Source organism: Condylura cristata, unplaced genomic scaffold (assembly GCF_000260355.1).
Source record: "Condylura cristata isolate star-nosed mole 26May11 unplaced genomic scaffold, ConCri1.0 scaffold00003, whole genome shotgun sequence".
Lineage (NCBI taxonomy): Eukaryota > Metazoa > Chordata > Mammalia > Eulipotyphla > Talpidae > Condylura > Condylura cristata.
The window spans coordinates 25500885-25512982 of NW_004567104.1; the positions used below are offsets into that span (position 1 = coordinate 25500885).

At 38.2% G+C, this 12098-nt stretch overlaps 1 protein-coding gene across 1 annotated transcript; it reads right to left on the reverse strand.

Moving 5' to 3' along the window:
• Positions 1–808: 808 nt before the first annotated feature.
• GMNC (geminin coiled-coil domain containing) lies at positions 809–8249 on the reverse strand. The gene is made up of 5 exons (XM_004675409.1): positions 8205–8249; positions 6390–6564; positions 4632–4720; positions 3646–3762; positions 809–1429 (listed from the first exon to the last, which is right to left on the reverse strand). The coding sequence occupies exons 1-5, from the start codon at positions 8247–8249 to the stop codon at positions 809–811; spliced, it is 1047 nt and encodes a 348-aa protein (XP_004675466.1).
• Between the last annotated feature and the right edge of the window lie 3849 nt (positions 8250–12098).

The following is a 12098-nucleotide window of genomic DNA, read 5'->3' on the forward strand; positions in this document are numbered from 1 at the left end:
ACTCTCAGGAATAGAAATTTGTCAGCAACTGAGTAGGTTAAGATAATAATTGTTCTATTACAAGTCCCTCAAAACCATTCTTGTTTGGGCCATGTTGGTTAAAGAGTCAATGCCGGGTGCTTAGAGAAAATGATGTACTTGGGACATTTGGAGATAATTTTAATTCTCTTTAATCTTTTAAGTTATAGATTAGAGTAGAATTACAGCTGTATGAAGAGACTGTCAACTCTACCTGGGAAATTCAACTTAACTGAACTGTCCTTGTTATAATATTACCTCTACATTCAGTCTTTAGGAAAGTTGATAGGCAAAGGCACCCATTGCTATTGCATCCTATCTATCAGAACACTTACTAATAGTACTGCAAGCAATAATAAACCCTTATTCTAGAGAGTTTTCAAAAATAGAGGAGAGAGATGAAGTAAAAGGATGAAAATTGTGAACATAAAAACTGCTTAACAAAAGAAAAACGGTTAGTCTTGATATAATTGGGACAATATTTGTAGGTCTCAAAGGAATATACAGGCAACTGGAAAATACCTTTTCAAGTATAGAGCAAAGGCAGGAAGTCAACAGCAGGTGTTGGTGTGTAAACAAATCAAATTCAGGTGATAGAAGATCTGGCATGTTTCACTATGGATTCTTGGATGTCATTCCCTGCAGATTTAAGCACGTAATTACATTTGACATTCAAAGTGACAGGAGACAGTCAGGGCAATAATTTTGTATTCCACACAGTTAGATTCAAGTGCAACTGAGGTCTTTGTAAACAAAGTTCATGGCAAGTCCTTTGTGATAGAAGGGGTCACTAAGACTGCTTAGGGACCCAGGTAAACTTCCAGCCTCCCTCCTCATCTCGACGAACAAAGGCTTGACCCTGGTGGAAGGAATGAGTTTTCACATTACAGTGAGGGCTCAGGGATGTGGAAAAGGCCATCTCTGTTTTATTGGGTGACACATCAGAAGTATAGTAAGGAAGAGTTTGCAGCCCTTCTGGGGAATTTGAAAGTTGAGAAAGGAGGTGAAAATCTTCCCTCTGGCTGGCAGTGCTGTGCAAGGGGCTTGTTCTGTCACCTCCATGGTCAATTGGCAGATTTTCCCTGGGAATATGTTCATAATCAACTATGTCACTGGGAAACTGGGGAAATGTGCTTGTGATTCTTCTGGAATGAGAGGAGAGGGCACTGTAGTTAGCTGATAAGGTGTCATCAATGGTGTTGAGGTCTTTTAACCCAAGTGTCTGAAGGACCCAAGGATCTACAGGGGGCCCAGATTGTTCTTCACATTTAGCAAATTCACTAGAGAGGTTTCTCTTGGCATTTTTGCAATGGGGAATCTCAGGAGGAAAATATCTTTGCTCTTTGGGTTTCCTCTTCCCCTTTCTGAATTTGCCACATGCCTTGGAGAACTCATCTGATGACAGCAATTTCTGAGGAAGTAATATTTGGAAACATACACAGTGAGATAATCAACCACAATCATTTACTTTGCTTTTGTCTAATTGCACCTCCAACTATTTATTAGACATCTTAATTCTTTAGAAAACTTGATTACATTTTCACACATGCATAGTACAGTAAAACTGCGTGAGTTAATTTTTGCTTTAAAATTGAAATCTATGATGGTAACTTACCAAATAGAAACTCCAATTCATATTTTTCACTAGTCATTTAAAAGTTGAGTGAAGTAAATGATGTTTTCAAAATTTTGATTCAAGAATATCAATATTATAACAACAATACAAACTATCATATATTGGGCAATTATGATATATAGGTTCTCATTTTGTATGAGTACTATTAAAGAAAATCTTTCACAGAGGAAACTGAGCAGAATCTTATTGAACACTTGCTGAGGATCATACAACCAAGAGGTCAACCTAAATCATCAGAATCTAAAGACAACCACTGATTGAAGACTATGTAACACCACTTTCTCTCATTTCATTTAATTTTGTAGCACCCCCATATATGTAAGGTATTCTAAATCTAGCTATCAGTATAGATATGTACAGTATTCTAAGCCTTGCTAACTTCAGAATGAGAGAGAAAACTGCTTAAATACTGTCACTAATTTAAAAATATTCCCCCTTTTAAAACAAGATAATGACTGCAGTTTGGAGTCCAGCTAATAACCATGAGATGTGCTTTCTTTCTTTCTTTTTTTTTTTTTAAAATTTTTTTTTTTAAAGATTTATTATTTGTACATACAGAACTGGGGTGCAGGCCAGAGGCCCAGGGGCGGTGAGAGGCTTCACCAGATACAGAGTGGGGAGCAGAACAGGCAGATCAACGAAGTACACTGCTGAGGGGAGCAGCGGGCGGGTCAGGAGAGGTCTGCCACGCCATGTGGTCTCCTCCGGGGCAGGTGGGAATCGAACTCATGCGGAAGTGGCTTTAGCTTCTCAGTGCAGTGCTTTAACCCACTGCGCCACCAGGGAGGGCCCTCTTTCTTTTTTTTTAACGAAACTAAATAAACTGTGAAGAAGTCAAATCCAGTCTTTTGTTCTCTGAAATACTGTATCTGGTAAGTAAAGTAGCAAGCATCACCTTGATAGAGGTAATATTAAATAAAGTATTGTGGCTAGAAGCAAAGATTGGTAAAGATTGATGACAGAAGCAATGATGATGACAGAAAGGCAAAGAGATGACAAAAAAAATTCAAAGAAAGAAAAAAGAAGAAAAGGGACAAATAGCAAGTGATTTATCTTTGTGTTAGAAATAGTTCATTTTAAAAATATAAGGGAAAATGTTCACTAAACAATAATGTTTAATTAAACTTATTGTGGTGATTTTTTTTAAATATGCACAAATGTTGCATCATTATACTGAAATCAATGTAATGCTATATATTAATTCTCTTTCTAAAAACAAACTCACACTGCAATTTGTGATATCTAATTGCCAGATAGAGATCTGGGCTCCATTCATAGTATTCACAGCATTTTCAATTGGGACAATTCTTTTCTTTTTTTTCTTTTGTTTTTTAATGATTTATTGATTTATGCATACAGAACTGGGGTACAGGCCAGAGGTGCAGGGGCGATGAGAGGATTCACCAGAGACAGAGTGGGGAGCAGGACAGGCCTACTAACGAAGCACACTGCTGAGGGGAGCAGCAGGCGAGACAGGAGAGGTCTGCCACGCCACGCTATGCGGATCACCTCCGAGGCCAGGGATCAAACTTACACTGAAGTGGCTGCAGCTAGCTGCAGTGCTGCCTCCTAACCCATTGAGGCACCAGGGAGGGCCCAAGGGGCAATTCTTAAAAGCTCCTTTAGCCCATCTATTTACAAATTAAGGTAACAGTGGCCTTAAGTGACAAGTGATTGGCGCACCTAAAGTAAAACAAATAATTAAAAGAACAGAATAATTCTGTTCTTTGATGAGCGTTTATTGGCTCAGCAATTCCCTTAATTCATTCCTTTAGTAATGTATGGCTGAAATCTGCAATCTAGATACTTTAGAGAAATGAAACATGAAAATTCTTGTGAAAGTGCTATATTTCCATCAGAAAAATTCATCTACCCTTTAAATGCACATCAAGACACATTGTTTAGCAGATTTACTACATTTAATCAAAGAATTTTACCAAGTGACCTCTTTTCTCAAATGCTCTATCCTTATAAAGGGAATGGTTACATACCTTGGCCTTTTCTTCAAGACATTTAACTAGAGCAGAATTCAGGTATTGTCTGAGATGATTATTCTCTTCATGTAGCCTAGCAAGTTCTTCTTCCTTCTGCACCAATGTATCTTGGAGCTGCAAGAAGCAGACAATGGAAAATGCTGCTCCACTATATTGACTTTGTAACCTTATAATAATGCCACTGATCCTTAACCTGCTTAAAGTAGATTATTTTTCTGTTTGTTTTATGAAATAAACCTCAGGGAGCCCGAGTCCTCAGAGGCCTAAATTCAATCTACACCCACCTACCACCTGATTGTTCAGTTTTGTGCTTTACATTTTTTTTATTCACAGCAAAGTATTTGAAGAGATTATATGACTTCTAAAATTGTAACCACAAGGGAATTGGGAAAGTATGTAGGAAAATGAGCTGAGTGCAACTGTTTAAATATAGAAAAAGTTGTTTGTAAAGATTTTGCTGGGTTCCTTCCTTGCACATTAAAGAAGAAAGAACAAGAAAAAGAGGTGGGTTGGCTTTTCTCAGCCTCACATTGACCTGTCCATATGACCTCTTTCAGGAACAGCAGAAAATAAATGGAAAATGAAGCAATCTTTGAAAATACTTTTGTAATGATCATCCCTTCCAAGTGACAAACTAAGTTGATGGTTCAAAACTACTATCACACTCATTGTATATCACTTTGATCATTCCAGCAGCCTTCTGTGGTGGGGAATAAATATTCCAAGCCCACCTTATGGTCAAGGAAGATCCAAGAGTCATACAGCTCAAATATATAAAGTGAGGGCTTGACTACAAATCTTCCTACAGTGTTTTGGTGGTTATTGCTGTGGGGGTTTTTTCCATGGCACAGATTAGTCAACTTTGCTCTTTCTGTGAACATGTATCCACTTGGGTTCCTACATGAAAGTAGACATGTGACATTAAGGGAGGACCTCAAGAACGGTAAGTGCCCAGTCTCAGATATGTGATGGTCGACACATACCTGCTTGTTTCTGAAGAGCTGAGAGGAAAGCTGAGCCTCTTCCCATGAACATGAATTAGGAACCGGGAAATTCAAGTCACCGGATGATTCTGTGTGACAGCACCGAATGGAAAACCAAAAATAAACACCTGAAGTAGGTGTGCAATAAAAAACTCACCAAAGGATTTCAGAAGGTTCAATAGGTTCAGTTACCTTTCTAAAAATAGCAGTTGTCTCCACAAATGAAAACAAAATACCTAAAGCTTTCAGAACAGGTCAGCACATTATGAAAGTCAAATATTTATGGAGTATATGACAATGTGATTACTGTAGAGGGGAAGTTTTATGTGCTAAGAGGTGACAATATTTTTTAATAAGTATATCATTGTTGGTCAAATTTTATAAAAACTATCACATCTACTTTACCAATTCATTCACTTAATTATAAATTTTCTCCCCAATCTGTGAAGCAATACATTTTCACTCTTTTTCAAGGCTTTATCTTATTGTTTAAGCTTTGGTCTTTGATAGTAAAGTGTTTGATTGTAGAATCAAATTGTATTTTGTAATGCTATCATTTCATTTTTTCCAAAAGCTCTTCCTGTCAGCATATCAGTAAATCTCATGGAGAATACTTTATTCAGAGTTCTAGAGGTAGCACTTTTAATCTTAAAATAATTTTAATCTACTTTGAAGGCCTTTACTAAAACCTCAAGACTGTTTCCCAATCTCATGTATTTTGAATGCTATCATATGGATGTCTTCTATGCTTTTCAAACTGTTGTTTCCATATTTAATTGAACACTGTACCTGACAAAAATTGCATAGACATGCTAACTGGGCTTATTTTTTACTTTCTTTTCTTGGTCTATGAAAGTTATGACTCTTGCCCTTTTCTACTTAAAGAGATATATTTCTGAAATGTTTCTGTTAAAGTGAAATGATGAGTAAAGAGCATAAAATTGTACACATAGTTTATTTCAGATTTTTAGGCATTCTTTTTTCACTATTATTTATGGTGGGAAGCTAAAATTGAATAACAACCTTCCTGACATATCACTATGTTTCAATATTTTAGTTTTTTCATTTACTTGTATGTTTCCCAAGTCAATATGTATATGTGTGTGTGTGTGTGTGTGTGTATGATGCAGAATAGTATAGATATTTCATTTTAAGATGTCTGAAAGTTTTTCCAGAAACTTAACTGTTTATATAGCTTAATACTTGCAAATACTGTTTACTATGTTCCATATCCAAATTAATATGTCATTTTCCAGCTATGGTATTTACCCTCCAAGTTGAAGCTTTCTTTGTGAAAAAGAGAACCACCTTCTTTACCTATAAAAGTGCTCATAGAACTTCTTCTATGAAACAAAATATTGAGTATCCTTCCTTTTTATTCTCTCATACCCAAGGAAACTTTACTGAATTCCAGAAGAAATGATCCAACTGTAATTCTGATTCCAAAAGCATCCTTGCTAATATTGTATATAAAACTTTGAGCTAGATTCAAACTCATTTAGTCAGTCTGAAGTTTCCAAGAATGCTTATGTGTAAGGAAAAATACATATTGCCCACTGGGCAGTAGAAACCCACTGTCACTATTTGGCCAGTACAAAGAGCAGGTTATTTCACTTGTAAAGTGCAAGCATTTGGGGGCTTTCTTATACTTTCCATATCATACCTTTTTCTATACAGATCCAGTCCATGATGCTTTGCAACTATAGGTGCTGGAAAAGAACTCCAGATCTATCGGGAAAGCAGAAGAGCAGAACTTACCCTGTGCCTGTGGTGCTTGTTGGGGCTCTCTGTTGTCCAGGAGACCAGCAGACCAAAAAGAGACCCAAGTCTCCGTGGAAACGTCAACACTAGATTCTGACGTTGTAGTGGAATACGGGCAATTATAGCTCTGGCCTCCTACAAAGTACTGATCTTGGCAAGGCAGAATGGTGTTCTGTGAAAATTCAGTATTGGGGCGGGTGGGGGGGGTGGGCAGTGGAGATGGGATGATAGGAATTTGGAGAAGAAATGGGCAGGAGAAAGATGCAAAAGTTACATACAATGAATGAAAACTAATGTAGAAGTTCAAGTATAGACCCCAGATTATTGTTGAATCATCAAATTATATTTATCAAAAGAAAACTATTTGCTTGGATTACATATTTCCTTAAGTCCTCTAAGCAAAAAGTATGGACATGACTTGTAAACATCTCAATGTCCTTTGCAATACCTGAGTCATCTAAAGAGTACCCAGCCTCTCAGTAAAATGAATCTTATTTAATAATGCAAAGGCATAAGAACTACTTGACTTTTTCTAGAACACTTCTAAAGTATATTTATAATAACTTTGAAAGGCAAAGACCCAGGATGCTAAGGCTATACTGCACAGGACTTCATATAGTTCCAGAAGTATAAACTTGCTCCATTCTTCCCTCCCTTCCTGTGTTTTTAAATCCTGTTGAATGGTCTGAATAGTTGGTTTAGTTCTCTCTCTCTTTCTCTCTCTCTCTCTCTCACATATACACACACACACACACTCACTCACTCATATTTTAGAGATAACGAAATCAATTTAAAAATTTTGTTCCCAGTTCCACACACAGGAATATAAAATTACTCCATAAGCACATAATCAAAGCTGAAATTAGTCAGCAAGATAACAAGCTCTAGCTTTCTCCATCACTAGGTCTCAGTGCCCTTCCAAAGTTATCTTGCCACCACTAACTGCCTGGCATGTATTCTCCACTGTGTTCCAAGCCAGTGAACACCCTCCTCCCCCTGACTCCTCAAACCTCAAACACAATCTTTCCAAATGTGCAGGCAGGCGCAGGTATGCAGCCATTCGGGTTAATTTGTATAACAGCCCATTCCTAATGATTTGTCAATGTTTAATCAGGTAAGAACCATTCATCTCAGCAAAGTCCAGCTTTGGATAAACTCCTTTGGACCACTACAAGTCTTTTGTTGACTTGAGGGTTTTCTCTACCATAACATAAACAGAGAGAGAACAAATAAGAAGAGAAAAATAAAAAAAGTTAACTCAATTAAGACACACTTTGTTAATGTTCCAAAAAGTTAAGTTTCAGGTCCAGTTCTGATTCAAGTCCGGCTTGGGCAGCGCAGACTAAAAAATTCAGCCAAAAGTTTATCAAGTGCTATTTTCTTTTATTCTAAAAGCATGTTTGTAGACTCCTTCCCTGAGGTTATTATTGGAATCAGAGCTGTGTTATTATGCAATTGACACCTGAGAAGAAAACAAACCCCAAATACCCATAGACTGGTTCGAGTGCCAGTGTTTGCAAATATGTGCATAATCTAGAGGAAGAGGTGGAATGAAAAGTGAATGCAGGTGTGGAGGGAGAAAAAGTACAGACAGTTGAAATAACAGAAGGTAAAAGGATGAGAGAGAGAGAGAGAGAGAGAGAGAGAGAGAGAGAGAGAGAGAGAGAGAGAGAGAGAGAGAGAGAGAGAGAGAGAGAGAGAGAGAGTGAGAGAGAGTATCTGAAAGACAGAGAAAGGAAAAAAGGGAGGCGGGTCTCAGGGAAGACCTGATTTAACTGGCAGGTAGCAGAAAGACACCCCCACCCCACCCACAAGTTTCCCCAGCAGGCTTGCTATAGCTAGCTCCTCACTTACCATCTTGCACTGGAAGAAGGCGCTGCAGAAACTGAGCCCACTTTTAATTTTTCGGTAAAGCGAGTGGGAGTTTTAAATGGGACCGAAGGGAGGAGCTAGGAGAAGCGAGTTCTAATCTCCCTGAGCTCCGGGTGACGCCGGGGCTCCCGGCGGGCGCCGTCCTCTGATTTGGTGCGAGGCTGTCAAAATGGTGACGTGGAGCAGAAGACTGAGCCAGAGCCAAAGTCACTAGCACTTCAAGCGATTGCCGCGCGGGGACCGAGACCTGCAGGTCGCGACCCCGGCTGTGGTCCTGGGGTAGGGACTGCGGCGCTCCGCCTCTGGGTGAACTGCACGGCTCAAAACCCGCGGCTATGAGATTCGCCGCCTGCCAACACGGCACCGGACGTTGGGGCAGGGGTGACATCGCCACCGGGTCCCCAAGGGTGAACCCCGCTCCCGCCCATGCAAAACGCGAGGCTTTCAGGCAGGGCGAGTCGCGCAAGCCGACTTACTGTCAGGTGTAGGATCAGGGAAAAACCAAAGTGGCATCTCAAGGCTCAAGGCAGCGAAGAGGGTGCCCTTATAATAACAGTTCTCACAGTTAGGACTGCTCCTTTATGTTTTCTGGTCACTTGATAAATATCAAATTCCTTTCTGGCTTTGGAACTGATTAGTTTTTTTTGGGGGGGGGGTGTCTTATTATCCCCATTCTGAAATGGATGCTTAATACCTATATGTGTTGTATAATGTCAGCGTTAGAATTGTGATTTTTTTTTGTTGTTGTTCATTGTATTCACTGCTGCCTCCAAAGTACCTGAACTGATTTCTAAAAGGTAACAGGTACTTATAAAGAACGAGTTAAGTCACAAATGTAAGTGTAAAATGTCTTTCTCTGTGGTAGACCTACCTCCACTACTTTTGTAAAGTATAAAATGTTATAATTAAGGAGAAATTAGTGTATGTTAGTATTTGCAATTGAAACATTTGAATTCCTTCATTATTTTTTCCTCCTGCATTTCATTCTCACAATTCCTACTACATGTTACATCCAGAGAAAAAAGGAGTAATTCCCTCCTTAAAGCCATTTGCTTATCACATTTTAACCAGTAATACCCTAGGAGCCAGTACTCTTACTGACCCTGTGCTGAAGGAAGACCTAAAGTTAAGAAATGACCAATATTAGCACAAGAAGTGGCAGATCAGGACTTGAGCCTCCATCTCCAGTATCCATGTTCCTAACACAAAACACAGGGTCTTTTACTGTCTGACCTCTTCCTGGTGTACTTTTATGTAGTAGGTAGGCATTGGTCTGGATGGATTTGTGTTCTCCCCAAATTCATATCTAACCCTCACTATTACTACTTGGAGATAGGGTCTATAAAGAGTCAATTAAGGTTAAGGTGTCATAAAGATGGTCCTCTCATCCAATAAGACAGGTGTCCTTATAGGAAGAGAAAATTATAAGAAGCCTAAATCAGATTTCTCTGCTCCTGCACTCTGCCTGTATTGGTGTGCTAAAGCTTTCATAACAAAAAATTACAACCTGCATGATTTAAGCATTAGAAATTTTTTTTCTCAGTTCCGGACAGTGGAAGACTAAGATCAAGTATCAGTAGAGTTATTAGTTTTTCTGGAGCCCCGTCTCCTTCACTTTAAAATAATGGCCTTCTCTTGTATCCTCACGGATCCTTTTCTCTGTACAAGCATATGTTAGCCTTTTCTCTTCCTCTAAGTATTATCAGTCTTATTGGATGAGAGCACCATCCTTGTGATACCTTAACCTTAATTGCCTCTTTATAGACCCTATCTCCAAGTAGTTAGGGTTAGATATGAATTTGGGGAGAACATGATTCCATCCATACCAATGCCCACTGCATAACACCAGAGTAAAAGACCCTGGTGTTAGGAACATGGATACTGGAAATGGAGGCTCAAGTCCTAGGCTGCCACTTCCTGTGTTAACATTGGTCATTTCTTAACTGTAGGTCATCCTTCAGCACAGGGTCAGTGAGAGTACTGCCTCCAAACACGTACAGTCCTTTCTAGGCCAGTTTTGACCTTTATTAACATGTCTTGTGCTATCATCCGTATTTAGCAGTGATTAACATACAGCGAATTCTCATTAGGGGCTCTCTGTCTAGAATTAAGAAAGGAATGGAAGAGGAAGAGCTTGATTGAGTCCTTTTTTTCTTTTCTTGTTCCAGTATCAGTTATTCGTGAATGTTTTTAAGTTCATAGCATCAGGCCTGTGGGTCTCTGTTTCTGCAAGTGTCTGTGTTAATTTTCCAATACTACCTGGTTTACTCTTAGTGAATGATGTGGCAGGTTGGTCTCCTCTTTGCTCTCACTGCACAAAAGACAAGAAAGTGGAGGAATATGACTCTGACCTAATAGAGGAAACAAATCAAAGCTCATTTAGGTATTAAGAATCCATGACATTATTCCGGGGGAGGGGGGGAAACTAATTGTGTGATGAGCAGCAGACGCAGAAAAGGAAGACCAATCTATTTTGTTTTGGAAAACTATTATAAGTAAGACACATGAGTCTCTGGAAGATATAACTTCCCGACTTTAAAAAAGATGCAAAGTGAGAAGTTGCACAAAGATGGTATGAAATAAAGGAATACATTTCTGATTCAAATATACATGAGTTCAAATTACTGCTCTTCTCTCTGAGATTGAATTACATGGCTTATATTATCATGATCTTTAAATCTTCAGTTAACTCTTCAGGTAAATGAAGAAGGAACATGAACATGAGGGTTATTAAAAGTTGGCTCTTAATGCTCAAAAACTCCTACTATGCTCCCAAATCATGACCAGAAGTTATTTTTACTGATAGGTTTAGAGAATTCTGCTTTTGATCATAAATGTTACTCACTGTCCTTGAGTTGTTAAAATAACTGAAAATGAAAACTACAGCTGTAAGACTTTTTTTAGAGTTAGAAATATCTTTTAAAAAAATCTTTCACCTATTTTAAGCATACAAATGTTTTACACATCATTAACTATTAAGCTTCCTAGAAGTCAGGGTATATACAGCTATAAAGTATTCAAGAAGTTAAACAGTGAAAGGTATTGACAACTGAACAAAAATTAGAAGATAAATGTTTTCTAAAATCACAGCTGATGGAAAAACTCCCAATTTCTTAAGATCTGATTTAAGTACATTGTTTTATTTAAGATCTTGTGCTTAGGTACAAGCCTTAATTTTTGTTTGTTTGGTGACTTTTTGAATGAGTCCATGAATTAGTAATATAAAAACATTTAGCCATTTTTTTATTCAAATGTGTGAAAGAAAGAGATGTCCTTTCCTTAGTTATTACAAACCATGTGTGTGTTTTCTTCCATGAACAAGATCCATTAAAAACTCCCCTTTGTATTGTTGCTGAAGGGGTGCTGTAAAAAGGGAAGTGGCCAGATACAGCCCAATTGAATCATAACACTGCCTCCTGCCAAGGCAAAGATATTAAAAAAAAAAAAAAAAGAGGTAATTTGACCTGCACACAAACCAAGTCTGCAGACAGAAAAGGGTAGAGTGAGATCAGAGGTAGGTCAAGGAGATAAATAGATTGGCATATGGAATGTTCTTTTATTTCGCCCCTGGAGAACAATTTTATTCAATTACTTCATTAGTGAATTCAGTAGCGTATATAATAAAAGAACAATTTTTAAATTCTCTTTACAAACATAGTTTTTTTTCCCCCTTAGTTTCAACAGCTGAAATCTTTAAACAATAAAAAGATAGTATTTCAGCTCTTATACATTAGTAAAGCAAAATGTAACCCTGAAAGAAAATCCACTCAGTGGATGATTTACGTTGGGAGGTTTAATATTTGCATACTTTCTTCAGCACACAAAAACCATGAC

Coding starts and splice junctions, on each gene's coding strand:
- GMNC (XM_004675409.1), bottom strand. CDS start 8,249: ATGGTAAGTGAGGAGCTAGCTATAGCAAGCCTGCTGGGGAAACTT. Junction 6,565..8,204: donor CAAGCCTGCTGGGGAAACTT/GTGGGTGGGGTG, acceptor GAATTTTCACAG/AACACCATTCTGCCTTGCCA. Junction 1,430..3,645: donor GTCTTGAAGAAAAGGCCAAG/GTATGTAACCAT, acceptor TTACTTCCTCAG/AAATTGCTGTCATCAGATGA.